General features: G+C 38.1%; 1 protein-coding gene across 5 annotated transcripts in view; it reads left to right on the top strand.

Moving 5' to 3' along the window:
* The window catches only part of SEMA3D (semaphorin 3D), a 142,973-nt gene that overhangs the window by 48,557 nt on the left and 79,442 nt on the right, over positions 1-14,974 (top strand). For all 5 annotated transcript variants that reach the window (XM_065839042.2, XM_065839023.2, XM_065839050.2 and 2 more), the window contains exon 3: positions 12,631-12,791. In XM_065839042.2, coding sequence (XP_065695114.1) covers positions 12,631-12,791 — 161 coding nt within the window. The remainder of the gene's footprint in view (positions 1-12,630; positions 12,792-14,974) is intronic.

The following is a 14,974-nucleotide window of genomic DNA, read 5'->3' as shown; positions in this document are numbered from 1 at the left end:
AAGTCAAGACTGAAGACAACCTTTGGATTTTAAAACAAGATTCACTTAATGCTGCTAAAAATAACTATGGCAGTGATGTAAATTTAATAAAAAAAAATATTATTCGCAGCTGATTTTTTCCTTCTTCACATTGAATGAATTAAGTTACATTCTCACTCCCACTAAAGCCATGGCAAAAGTTTGGCCACTGAAGTAAATTGAAGCAGGATTGGATTTCCATTGCTTGTTTTTTTCATCTTAAGTAAGTGAAGTAAAGACATGCACTTCTGTCTCATCTGTTGAAGGATGACAATGCTAAATCATCAGCTCCACATGGAAATTAACCATGTCTAAGAATTGTTTACCTTCATGCAGTGTTTTGTATGCGCAATTTTCTTCTCCCTAAGAGTGGTCCGTTCCTACAACATGCTAAAAAGAAAGTAGAGGATAGCATTTTCATTCCAGGAATTCTTTTGTAAGTTTGACTGGATTAGTACATTTCCTTAATGTTCTAAAAAGGATCCTTTGAACATGCTGCTTTACAATATCAAGCATCCTGTTTTCTAAGCAATTTTTGCTTTAAACATGTTTAATTTTATAACTGAAGAGATGCTTAACTGTTGCATCAGAGCAGTTAGTTTGTTCTGCTTTAGTAAAGCTGGCTTATTTCCATGACATGCATTGTTTAACTATGCATATAAAATATAGTTACAACTATATAGCTCCATAAGCCTCGTTTAAACTGTGATATTGCAGTAATCCTAGTACAGTGAGGGTGTTGTGCAGCTATGAATGTTGGGAACATTGTAAACTGGTGATATACAAAAAAGCCTAGAAATGAGCTTGCATTTCTGCAGCTATGATTGTTCTACAGGAAGAGGAAGAAAAATCAATACAAACATGCTTTTATAGTAATTTCAGCAGCTGTAATTCTGAATGTCCATGAAGATCAAGGAAAATGTGCTGACTGAAGAAGTGCTGCTTTTTCTGAATCCCTTATTAGTTGTTTAATTCATTTTTGATGATTTGTGACTTCTCAGAAAAATCTGTCTCAGATTCCTTTGTAGAGTAACATAAAATGTTTATATGGGAGTTAAGATCCCTGTTTCAAATGGTTGTCTAGTTATGGAAAAGATTTTCCCTGTTTTGTCTCAAAAATGCTTTCTGGAGGCAGTGAACACTGGGACTTAATGTGTACCCTTGGCTGAAGACGGATGGGCATTGCTGTCCATATGAGGAAAGACTCTTGTATATGTTGTAGACTAAGTATAAACTTGAAGGGCTTTATTACATTTTAGTAACGGGAAAACAGCAAGTTTCTTACAGACACTTTTTTCCTTTTTTAAACTAGTGAACTTGGAGGTCAGATCCAACTATATGTTGCATTTTCTGTCATATAATTATCATATATATAATGTCCTGGAGAGCAGCCTCCAGTCAGTGACATCAACAGTTTACTTTGCAGTTGAACTAAGAATAACCTTAGAGAACTGACCCGTATCAACCTCTTAACAGTGTAAACAGCCTGTAGCTCACAACAGTTTTTTTTTTCATGATCACAAAAGGGCCTCAATTGGATAAAAAAAGACTTATGTTCACAAAATACCAAACTATTCTGCTGAGTGTTCACTTGATTAAATCTCAGAAGATGAGAGATAAAAACAGAAGAATAAGACTTTGGGAAGGATGAGACAACACTGAAAACTGCTTGTCTAGGAGAAGAATGTGTGGAAGACACATGATCAGTGGCATCAGCTTCGAAGAGGGTACTTTCAGAAATATTTGTCTAATTGCACTTGTACTAAAGACATTTGTAAAGCAAGCCCAATTGTGAGTAGTTTCAAATGTTCCAACCTTGTTCTCTTCCTATGCACTAATTTGAGGGCATGATCCTCTTGACGTCAATTTGTCTAACGGTGGCCGTCTGTGGTTGTAGCGCAGGTCCTCGAGTCACATCCCATTTCCCTTTCCTCCCTCCCTGTTTCTGCTGTTCCATTTATAGAGAGGGCTGAGGGGTGCAGAGGAGGTCTGTTCTGTAGTCAAAATCCTTTGGAGATAAATACACAAAGAGACAGCAGAAAGAAACAGGGACAAAATTTCCTTTATCACACCAGAGCACTGTCAGAGAAGTCAGAGGGATTGTCTAGCTGTGGTTAGCAGAGGCATTTAGACAAGGGTGGGAGTCACAAAGGTAACTTTTTTCCTACTAAGTTAAGAAAACAGTTATTCTCCTCTGTGATCTAAATCGTGGTTGTCCTAGAGAAGTATGCTGTGTTGTACCATAGAGTTACCTGGCTGCTTTGGGATTACTTCATAACTTCCTCTGCATCGTCTATGTAACCCTGATTTCTTTGAAAAATATTTCTCACTAGGTATGTAACATAACAACAGTCTATGTGACACCCATTGGTGCCTGTAAATGGATAAATACATGTAAATATTGATATTGAAAAATATCGACTTCCTGACCCTCCAATGTTAAATAATAGCTTATGCCTACATACCAATGATTGACAGGAGATAATATGATGGTGCACATGTTTACTTTGTGCAGAGACACTTCTCTTACATTGCTTGCCATGTCATTTTTAGTTAGTCAACTCCTATTGCAATGTTGCCTCAAACTACAGGGGAGATATTGGGTCCACCTGCACATCTGCACATGGGACTCTGAATCTGACAAGTTGTTAGGCACAACTCCAACACAAATAACAAACATATAAGGGAATTAATGTAGATATACAGTGACCTGTAGTTTCAATAGCTTAATAAAATTTAACTCCTGTCAGTGTCAGAAAGTATAAGTGATAATTATATTTTACTCTGCCGTGGGAGAACATTATAGCAGTCCGAGGTGTTATAATGTGAATTGGTTTTATTTTCATTACTGCCAGTAATAAAACAAACTTGTTGGAAAAAGAGTATAAGGAGAAAAATCTTTGAAGTTTTCTGAAAAAGAGTAATCCTCTTCATCTAAACCATATTTTATTAGAAAATATCCATCATGTGCATCTACCCCAGATAATGACTAAGTGACTTAAACAGAGTTTCCCTACAGCAATTGCATCTCTGTGCTGCTATTCTGTAGCAATTTAAAGTAGGGCTGTTAATTTTGCCTTGTGAGCTCAATCAGCAGCCCTGACAGTAGAAACAGCTAAAATATTAATTCCTTCACTGTCATTATAAAAGTTCTTGTTCCCCATTCAGAGCATGGAAAGGAAAGATTATCTGGCCCATGTCAGAGAGGGAATCCCCCTGTGGGGACAGGAACAAGTGGTTACATGTGGGGAGAGCAAGCAGGAACCTCCTAAAGCTGGTTTGCTGCCAGCAGAGGAAATATCTGTTCCACTGGCAGGTAAATCTGCTTGTAGAGTTCCCTGCCCTTCGCCTGCTTTCCTGTTCAAGCACTCCTCCCACCACAACCCCTTCAGCCCTGCCAAATGCCACTTTTGCTCCCTGGGTAGCAGGTCACACTGGTGAGCTGGTTATTGTTTCCCAGACCTGGTTTCACCTCCTTTACTATATCTGTTCTGCCTCCTTGTCCATCTGGACCTGACACGGTTGAGTCTAGAAATCAGAAGAGGTTTTTGAACATAGTTATGAGGAACTTTCCTTGCTCTCATGGGGCTGTGGGAAGGGCATTGAACGACCATCAGTACTTTAAAGATTTTACAAGCTCTCTCAGATAGTGGTTTCTCAACTGAGCCAACATAACTGCATGTTGCTTCTGGAAGGAGGGCATCTCCCTCCCTGCTTCCTTCTCCCCAAACACTCATATCCACTTCTTTCCCCCCTCATCTGCTCCCAGATGTATGGACCTGCCCTTTCTCTTGCACCAGCTCCAGCTCTCGTCAGCCTCTTTGGCAAGGACATATGCTATTAGTATTTAGGACTTTATCTCTGTATCTTATTTAGCTTTACAGCCTGACCATACAGCTTGTGTGGGCTCTGGTCCAATGCTTGGAGTTAGAGAGGAGAATGGACGCAATGTCTCCTTGCTGTACGCTCAGGGTTAGATCTTCAGCTGATAAAATCATTGCAAGTCCCAGTGGTTAAACTGAGAGTCAGACTACAAGTCTTGATGCAAATACAAGCAGGGTGTGTGTCTGTGGAGCTTGCAGAGGGTGGGGAAGGGTGGGATTTACAGCTATTAAATGTTTCCATACAAATCTGTATTGCTCACAGGCACTGTTTACAACTGGTATGTAGTATCTGATTACACTAGTATGGAAATGGCAAACAGTTTTCAATAATAGCAATGATAGGTAACAAATCTGGATTTTTCTGTCTGTGAACTGTTCTTTTAAGTCTTGTAAACAGAGGCACTAATGAAGTAAATAAGTAAGTAAATCTGTTGTGCATTAACTTCCCCTTGCACTGTCATCTTCTTCAAGAATAGCTCATGCTGTTTTGTATCTCTCCTAAGCCTGTTAGTATTGATATTAATGTGGTTTTCAGGCCCATGCCATCCCACACTTGTTACAAGAGTTGTTCATGCCACTGAATTCAAGGTCTCTCATCTTTTAGCATGAAAACCTTATCTACTTTGTTAGGAATGTTACACCCATTAGGAAGCTAGCAAATACATTTGAAGATTGTCAGAAAAATGTGAAAGCATTATTAAGATATCTGACCATTTTAAAACCAACCTGTTTCATATATAACAGTTGTAGTTTCAATGGATCAAGTCCTGGTGTCAGATGTGAAGCCTGAGAAAGCAGGTCTGAACAGAGTGAGTCAGATGCCCGGAGAGATCTGTCAGCACCTATCGGTAGTGTCAGACCAGCTGCTGAGCCAAACCCAGGTTTCTGTAGCCAGTTATACTATAGATTTAATTAAGAAAACTTCATTGCAGGTTTAAATCCTGGACAATGAAGTCCGCAACAAAATTCCCTTTTGCTCCAAGTGTGAAACAAAGTCCACTTATCTCACTTCCTAAAGCTGGAATTTCATCAACAGAGGAAAAACTGAGTAAGAATTTAAAAATGTGTCATGTTCTGTACATCTGGTGCCAGATAGTATGGGCGGAGGTAATAGCACAACCTGCTGTTGTTTTATCAACCCACAGATATATGGGCTACAAGATTTAGCAAAGAGCTCCTCTGTCTGACTGTCCTCATGGTGCTGTGTGCATCTCCAGAGAATATCGTGTTCTCAGAAGTTTGTCAAGATGCAGTTAGTTGAAAATTGCAGGTATAGGTGCTTGAAAATACTCTAGCCATTTTAACATCACTCTGAAGAAAATAAAGTCTGAATTGAAAGCTGGGTATATAAGGAAAAAGCCTTTATAGTCTTAGAGAGAAATATTCCCTCACTATTGGGGTACTTTGAAGGGAATTTGAAGTAAGACTGAATCAAACGACTCAGATTATTTACTCATTGCACAGACTGAAGATCTGTGAGAGGTGAGGGGGAAAAAAGGGTAAGTTTGGTTCTGAAAATTGAAAATGAGAAAATAGAGATGATGAGTCCATTGTCTGCATGTTCTGCCTTTCATTTAAAGAGGAGATTTGGTACTATATAAGTCTGTCAACGTGCCAAACATTTGTAATGGACAGGTATGTGTGATGAGATGTCAACAATTATTTACGTATTACCAAAGCTCGTATGCTTGCCAATCATTTATATTGAATTACATTTGTAGTACATATTCTTTAAATATCCACCATATCACTTTGGGGGAAAAAAATGGTGATTTAATCTTGCCTTGGAAGCAACAGTGAGTTTGCTTACTTTGGGAGTTTTGCAAGAAAGATAAACTACTTAGCAAAAGGGAACCTGTACAAATCCACAGTCTTAGGTCTTCTTCAGAAAAAGAAATATTTCACTCAGATGCATTTTCAGTAGGGTTTTCTAAAGTTAATTATTTGGTTTGGCTCTGTGAAGTTTATGAATTGGGTCTTTGCATTTTTTCACCAATAACATGAAGCCACAAGACACCTTTTAATCATCTCTGCAATAATAACACTTTACAAGTTATTTGTGCAGCTGTTTCACTAGTCAAATTTACTTTCTGTTGAAATGCACTTCCATACACATAAGTGAGAATTGTTTAGTTAATGCTTTATTGGGTGTATTTTTGGTGGTAATTACCTGCCTAGTTTGTTTTACAGTATTACCATTTTTAGAGATTTAAAAACACAAAGACAACACTGTAGTTTGATTATATTTCCATTTATGAAATAAATTAATGAAATAATCTGCAGTAGTCTTATTGCAGAAGCACATCCTTTCAAGGGAGCCTCACTGATATGAAAGAGAATCAGATCCCACAGTACGATTTTTTTTCTTATCTTTATAATTGGAGTAGATATTGCGAAGGTTGTCTGAAGATAAGATAATCTGTCCCTTTGGAATGAAAAGTGTAAAATATGTCTTCACAACACTGCACAGGGAGAATTATTTCTTAGTTACCATAGTCTGTAGTGAAGACTAAAGAAGCACAATGCACAAAGAGCTGCTTTAATTATGATTTTTCTGGGTTGTAAAATGCTGACAGATTTAACATCTATCAATAAGTATTTGCAAACAAAGATTTGGGAAATGTTAAGTTTGCTGATTGCTGAGCAGGTCCATAGAAGTGCCTGAAGCTCAAAGTGAAAATGCCCTGAAATATCTTAGAACCTGCAACTGACTCTTCCTCAATTTGTGGAGCAATATTTGAAAAGATTTGCTTCCCAGAGTCACCTTCCTAGACTGTAATACCCTCTCAGAGAACAGTTCAGTCCTAAAAGAGGAACAGAAGTATGTAACCCCAAAATACGTGGTGAAGAACAAGGTGGTTTTGGGGATGACTCAGAAAGAGAACCAAGATTTTGATGCAATATTGCGCCAACAAGAAATAATATTTTCTCTATTCTCAGTAATCCATATCCTTTTGGAAAGCCTCTGCTGTGCCATGAATATAACATTTTCCTCCAGGCCAAATATAACAATGAGAGCTACATGGCATGCACAACAAATCACCATTGTCCATGTTGAGATGCAATTAAACAAAACATAACTTGCTTCTTGCAAAAAGTACTAGAGATTGGTAGTAGACTGGAACTATTCTCTTTGCCTTCATACAAATACATCTGGGGTCAATTGCATCTTTTAAGCTCAGAAGACTTTAGGAATTGAGTAAATTGCTGTGTTCATTTAATATTGACATTTCTTTATCCCAAAAATTTAATTGAGACTTCACACAATACGCATGTAAATTGTAATGGATATTTTCCAGCATGTGAAAAGACTTGCTCCTATCTAGGGGAAAATGGCATGGCGTTTGTTTTTTTACTGTAAATGAAAATTAGAGAATTATACATATGTACCCTTTAAATTCGGAGTCCTTCAAAGGTGTTATTAGATGTAGCTGTTTTGTACCCAGTTGAGGAATTCTTTTTTTGTCAGTTTAGGCATAGCACATCATTACAAAAATGTCTGTGACTGGCCACCAAGGCAATTCTGGGTCTTGACCAAGCAGTTCCAGATTGATGCACGCTTGCACCACAATGGATTTGAGGAATGATGGAACATTCACCATGTATGTCACTTGAGGCTAAGAGATCTAAATATACTGTATAAATGCAAATATATGTTACCAGAATAGAATGTCTTTTTCTTTTTCTTTTTTTTTTTTTTTTTTCATTTTGAGTCTTTATGCCATAGGCCTGCTGCTGGAGATTATTCAAGTAAGCAACAATCATGCCCTTGTAAGCCAAGTCCACTGAGATCTTTAGTAAAAAAAATTCAAACAGTCACTATTCCAGCTTCTACTACTCAGCAGTGAAACATTAACCCAGAAAGGGAGTTTGTTGCATATTCATTTAATCACCAGATGGGATAAAAGTATTTAATTTTCAGTAAACCAGTAAATAGACACAATAAACTGAGTGGTGAACATATACTCATTAAAGACCATCCCTGTAACTGATTTTGTTTCTGTGCATTGTGAGAATGTTGTTTATATTAGACTGGCTATAGAGATGCAGTGATTCAAACCAACAGCTTGCTCTAAGCTTGAAAACCATTGGGAAAACATGTTTTTTGCACCAATATTTTCCAGTCTAATGTCCTTCATGATATTAAATACATCTATATGTGAAGGGAAATTTCAACCCGTAAGTTTGGATTATTTTGCTTTTATGGAATGAGAAGATTGATTAATTTGGCTATAGTTTAATCAGTTCTCTGTTAATGTTTGCCAGACAAATTTTATTAGGTCATGTTTCAGTTTTAATCTTATCAGTGGCCATGTTCAGGGCTTTATTTCCAAGCTCTTTTCAATAGTTAGAAAATAACTAACTGAACCTGATTCTTCACCAGTTTGCAGCTTGTGTTGTCACTGGTGTCAGTAAGAAATCAGTGTGCAATGCTGTCATTTCAATCTGGAACATTTTGCAGATGTTTTCCTTATGATGCAGTGAAACAAATGACTGGACAAGGCATCAGGCAGGGCTCGTTCCCATTTGGGCATTTCAGACACGGGACAACTTTTTCTCTCTCTCTTGTAGCTGTCCTAGGTGGTTCTTTACTGAGAAATACTAGAAGTATTAAGCAATATATGACAAATGTCCTTTGGGGATGGTCACTGTAGAAATTATTCCTTTCAAATATGAAAGAAATGGGAAATGGAGAACAACCTTAGTCATCTCCTTTCAGACATGTGGAGGGAAAATCAGGTCTACATATTTTGGCAAGTGACAGATTTGCAAAGACATATGGATTGCATGGCTCTAAGAATGGAAGTGCTTTAGAGCATTTGCACACATGTATCATTTACCTTTACTGAGATCAAATTCCTATGACTGGGGAAGAGAAAGAATTTTCCTTCATATTCTGCATCTTAGTTACCCATGTCCCACAGGCAAGCACTGTGATATGACTGTAAGCTTGTCATCAGAAGATATTTAAAACTAATAGAGGCTGATATGGATTGCTGAAATACAGTAGCCTGTGAAATTCATTAATCTCTCCTGTTTATTCATGTTAATGCCTGAGAATGATTAATTAATAGATATTGTGATCCTGCGTTGTTCTTCTTCCTTCCATTCTATCTACTAACCGGGACACAGAACTGTTAAAAAGAGATTTAATCTAGACTGTAGAATTTATAAGGCATTTATTATTACATATAATGTATCATATAATCTAGTAATGCAGCCAGCTCTGAGGTCATGGGTGGAGAAGTGAAAGACGATTACTCAGAAATGATGTGCTCCAGCAATGCTCAGCTGATAAACAGTATTTTAGGGAGCAACTGAGAAGAATTTGAGTAGCCCAAGGGAGCTAAAGCTTCCTGCTGTGCTGTGATCAGCATCAGAGAACTCTTTCCCAGTAAACAACTTCATCATAACCAGCACCAAGATTTTCCAGGCAGAAAAAAACAAGGGAGGAGATTTATATCCAGTATGACATTTAATGAAAACACATCTACACCACACACAACAATTAATAGATTTTCACTAGGAGTGGCAGCCCATCCTGTATCAGACAAACCAGGAAAAACAACTGTCAGGAGACATACATCTTTATTTCTTATTTGGTGAAAACACACTAATGGTATGAGTTAAGCTTCAGGAGTTCTGTGCTTACAGGGCTTCTCTTTCTTCTTTTTAAAATTTGTATTTATTTATTACACTGGCTTGGTTGTTCTTCAGCCAGGCTATTAGTCAGCCAGCTCTAGTGTAAGAAGTAGTTTGGATGGGTCTTACGTTTCTATAGTACCACGCTAACCTTAAGTTGTTCCCTAAGTGAACTTGCTGTCAATTAATAAGCAGGTCTTTTAAAGTGTTACCAATTCAGAAAAAGAGAAAAAGAGGAAAAAAAAAACCCAAACCCTGACATCTTTGTCTTCAGAAAACATAGGACAGGTGTAAAGCAGTGTAGTGCTTAATGTTGGATATAATTTTCAATGTGAAGAAAGATTTTTTTTTTTTTTCAAAGTACTGCCAAATAAATCTCACCTAGGGGATTAGGGGCTGCAATACAAGACAATTTGTTTGCAGACTGTACCTGAACAGCATTCAGCAGTAAGCCAGACAAAAACACATGAGCTTAAGTAGAAGTGACTGAGCCAAAAAATAATTATCATAATTATATACCAGGTAGTCAGATTAATAAAGATAAAATATTTTTTTCTCCCACAGTGCTGTTTATTATCCAGCAAGAGGACCTAATCTCTGCTTTATCTGTCACAGGTTTAGCAAGAGACCTTGAAAAAAAAGGTCTTGTTTTGTTTTAATTTTTCTCTTTCTTTTGTTCAGGAGTTACTCTGCAAAACATTGTCCTTGATTTTTGTCATGAGCAGGAAGAGTAAATAACTTGTGCTGTTAAGTCTGACCCATCTAGCAGGAAGGCTACATTGTCAATACAGTGTCAGGAAGGTGGAAATACCCTTAATTTTATGTTCAATTAAATACAAGATTTACCTTACAATCCCAAAATTTCTGAATAGTTTAGCTTGGAGTGCTTGCTTGTGGAAGAACCAATTTACATGTTTATTTTCATCCTCCCCAAATTAATGACTGCCCAACAAGACAAAATGCTTTTTGTGCTCTTTTCTATACATTGTTTGTGTCCTCATCCAGAATTACATCCAGAGTCTTAATTAAGCAAAAGGGTACAGACTTTTTACTTTACAACCTTTTAGCTTTTTTACAGGAGAAGCATAGATTCTTTCATTAGTTTCACAGGGAAACTTGTTTTTCTTAATTACCTTTTGAAGGAGATAGGAAGTCACTTTGAAATCACAGTAAAATTGAGTGTCAAATTTGTGCTTTTGACAGGGAATATTTCCTCTGCAGAGAGGGTAAGGATGCAGAAACAGCCACCCATTGCCACCCCTATAAGGAAAGTAAAGTCCTCAGGACCTTAGAGGTGCTGCTACTGGATGGTCTCCTTGATATGCCTCTATATTGCCTTCATTTCAGTAGTATACCCTAGCAATATACCTCTGCTTGGCGGTTGTTGATTCAGTTCTCAGTTCTCAACTGAAATGATAATAGTTGAAAATTTAACTGCAGCAATTCTCTATACTGCCACCAGAGCATCATCTTAGGCAATGGAAAAACTGAAATTTATATAAAAGTTTCAATACACATTGCAGTTGTTGCCTTCTTCCAGTTCTTCTTAACCATATACGTCTAAATGAAAATCAGTAATGAGTGGTGTCCCTCAAGGGTCCATAATGGGACCAATGCTATTTAATATCTTCATCAAAGACATAGTGGGACTGAGTGCACTATCACCAAGCTTGTGGATGACACCAAGCTGAGTTCCGCAGTTGATATCCTTGAAGGAAGGGATGCCATCCCTCATCTACTTGGACTAAATGATCTTTGAAGGTCCCTTGACAGACTAGAGGAGCAGGCCCACGCAAATATGTGAAGTTCAACCAGGACAAGTGCAAGGTCCTGTGCCTCAGTAGGGAACAATCCTTAATATCAGTATAGATTGAGTAATGAACAGATTAAGAGCTGCCCCACACAGGAGGACTTGGAGATACTAGTAGATGAAAAACTGAATCTGAGCCAGCAATATGTGCTTGAAACCCAGAAAGCCAACTGCATCCTGGGCTTCACCAAAAGAAGCGTGACCATCAAGCAGGGGGAAGTGATTCTCCCCCTCTACTCTGCTCTTGTGACACCCCACCTCCAGTCCTACATCCAGTTCTGTAGGCTTCAGTACAAGAAAGTCATGGACCTGTTACAGTGGGTTCATAGGAGGGCAATTAAAATAGTAAGAGGACTGGAGCACCTCTCCTATGAAGAAAGGCTGAGAGAGTTGGAGTTGTTCAGCCTGGAGAAGAGAAGGTCCTGGAGAGACCTTATTGTGGTCTTTCAATATATAAAAGGAGTTTATAAGAAAGATGGAGAAAGACTTTCTACCAGGGCCTTTAGTGACAGAATCAAGGGTAACGATTTTAAACTGAAAGAGGGAAGGTTAAGATTGGCTGAAAGGAAGAAGTTCTTCATGATGAGAGTGGTGAGACATTGGGACAGGCTGCCTAGAGAAGCTGTGGATGATCTATCCCTGGAGGTGTTCAGGGTCAGGGCAGATGGGGCTTTGAACAACGTGATCTGATGAAAGATGTCCCCTCCCGTGACAGGGGCATTGACCAAGATGATTTTTGAAGGTCATTTCCAAACTCAGTCATTCTTTGAGTCTATGATGTCTGTCACATCTAACTACTGCTTCTTGCTCCTAACTATTCTTTCTGGCATTGACCTTTGCTGCTTTATATGTAGAGCACTAAATATGGTGAGACACTGATCTTTGATCACATGTATCCATAAGTATGATATAATCACATACTACTTTTCTTGCAACAAAGGAAGTGTATAGCACATATTTTGCAAATATCTGTCTTTTTTGTTTATTTCTAGTTTCTGTTGAAGAATGTGATACCTTTAGGTCATAGACACAATTTATTAAGAAAATTTCATACAGAAAAATGTTTTATGAATTAAATATTACCCAATTTGGAAGTAAAAAATGACAAAGAAAACCAAGGTTAACAGGACCTGTGCTATGACCCTGGAAAGACATTCTCTTAGACTGCAGTTATCTCACCAGCATATTCCATGCCGGTTGCATATATTTATAAAAGACACCAATGAGTCATATGTAAACATTTTGATTATAAAGATTTTCTTCATTTTCCCACAGACTTGCTGCTTTCAAACAGCTGCATCCCATTCCTGGGCTCAACCGAGGGGCTTGATTTTCGAACCCTGCTGCTAGATGAGGAGAGGGGCCGGCTGCTAATCGGGGCTAAAGACCACATCTTCCTGCTCAACTTGGTTGATTTAAACAAAAATGTAAAAAAGGTCAGTTTATTTTCTGTAGAGTTCATCTCATAAATTCAATTTTATTACTTTGTCTTTTTTTTTTTTCCTCCCTTCTTCACTGTGTAACTGGAAGATTCATCATGCACTGCTGTGTACCAAAATTTGATAATCTCCCTTCCCATGATTACACAAATCATCTTTAATAAACTGAATTTCTAATAGTATGTGATCTCTTATGATACCAATGACCTGCAAGAAGTCACATACCTGGAGGAGCCCCGCAGTGCATGAGAGTAATATCAAAATATCAGCAAAAAAAGGGCAAAAATGCCGATCAAAGTGTTTCCTGCTTAATTTCTCTGGTTATGGTCACCCTCCTCAAATAAAAGTGTTTGAAAGAACATAACTGAAGACAGCTCTTTCCCTGTTTCCTGGCATCACTGATATTACATTATTTTGATATTAAACAGAGCAGAGGCAACTTGAATGATTTAAATTATAATAAAAATGTTAGTGGCAATTTTAATATTAACATTCATACTAATATCTGAAATTGTTAGTAATAGGAGAAGCTTCCACTGAGATCTACTGTATTCCTGTGCCCACGCCCTGTGACAATGTATTGATTCCAGACAATAAGATGGCAATTTAGCCTTCAGTATTTCTAGTAGACACGATGAATTGGAGCTTTTGTAAGCACAACTGACTGCTACATGTAAAAAACAGATGCTTACACAGGAACACACATGGCTTTACTGCTTCTTCCAGATATGCTACTTACTGAAGAAAATTTAAATTCTCAGCTGTCTTTGATATTTTCTTTAAGCACCAGAAGGAGGTTTTAAATTACTGTGTTCTGCTGTCAGCTCCGAAGAGGTAACTGACCCTGAATTAATACAACTGCAGCGCAGGGGCTTGGCAGGTGTAACAGGAGATTCTGTTGCCCCACATGTCTGAGTGCAACACTTGCTGTGGTTGTATAGAAGAGATATAGTAGCAGGTTGAATATCTTATTTCTTGTTTTGACTTCTGCAATACTCCATTTGTCAGGTTCTTTAAAACTCAGATTTTGAGTATTTCAGGATGTTTCTTCTCTGGGATGCTTTATCAAGCACTTTAATCCTCCATCTCAGTAGTTTACTCAAGAAACAATACCTTCTTAATATATTGTATTGATAGCAGCATTATTTGGATTGAAGGTTTTTCAGACTAGAGATTTGTTTTCTGGCATAGGCTTTCTGTAGAGAACAAATTTTGTTTGTGTGAAAAGCAGATCTTTGTTTCTGTGGGATGTTGCTTACCACCTGGGACATGCTGAGTGCTGTCACCTCTCATTATGTTCAGTGATGCTTGATTAGTTCAGAGCTTTCTGGAGGTGGTAGCACCCCACATGATCTACCCCTCTAAGTGACTAACATTTTCCCTTTAGCCAAACCACCACTGATCATTATGCATGTTGTGCTTTCCAAGAAGAGCAGAACATAGACTGAGCTAGGAGAATTAGTGTGCAATCAGACAATGCCATTTAATATAGATATTGTAGAGCAAAGACTCACTTTATATTGGAATGAAATTTTGTGTTTAGTAAGCTGAATAGAGATGTATGTCTACACATCTGTGATAATCTGAAAGGAGGGAATAAAATTCATAACCACTTGCATATCTGGATTAAATAAATTATTGTCTGCACATTCAAATACTTCCACTTCTCAGTTTAACCATTCAGATCATCTTTAACTTTTCAGACAAAACATTGAGGCAAAGTATATTTAAGCAGCTAAAACTGACTGAAAAGCTCCATGAAGCATCCTGTTGTGCTGATTCCCAAAATATCTGTGAGCACTTTATAAACTTACCCTCTTGGGTAAATGACCAGGTAACGCAAGACAACATCACAGAAGCGTTTCTTTTTGGTTCCTCTGTGCTGTGCTGGTAGAAAGATGTTTGGGGAGGAAAGAGATGACATGAAGGAAGTTATATGAGTGGTTGTGTATAAATCTCAGTCACTGAGGGGGTCTCAATGCTAAAGGATACTCTCCAGTAGCAGGGAAGTGTCAGAAAGTAGCGTTTGCCGGCGCTGTGTTTAGACTGACCGTGGTTTGGGTTGGCGTCGGGCCAGGCGGCTTGCTTCCAGGCTTTCCCGGTGTGAGGAAACCACACATGTTGGGACTACAAGGGTCTGAAGTGTGTCCTTTGTACTCCTCCGGAGTAAGAGTTGTCTG

The sequence above is a fragment of the Patagioenas fasciata genome, chromosome 1 (genome assembly GCF_037038585.1).
Source record: "Patagioenas fasciata isolate bPatFas1 chromosome 1, bPatFas1.hap1, whole genome shotgun sequence".
In the NCBI taxonomy this organism is placed as follows: Eukaryota; Metazoa; Chordata; class Aves; order Columbiformes; family Columbidae; genus Patagioenas; species Patagioenas fasciata.
The sequence above is the reverse complement of the archived record's forward strand: the minus strand, read 5'-3'. Positions and strand labels throughout refer to the sequence as shown.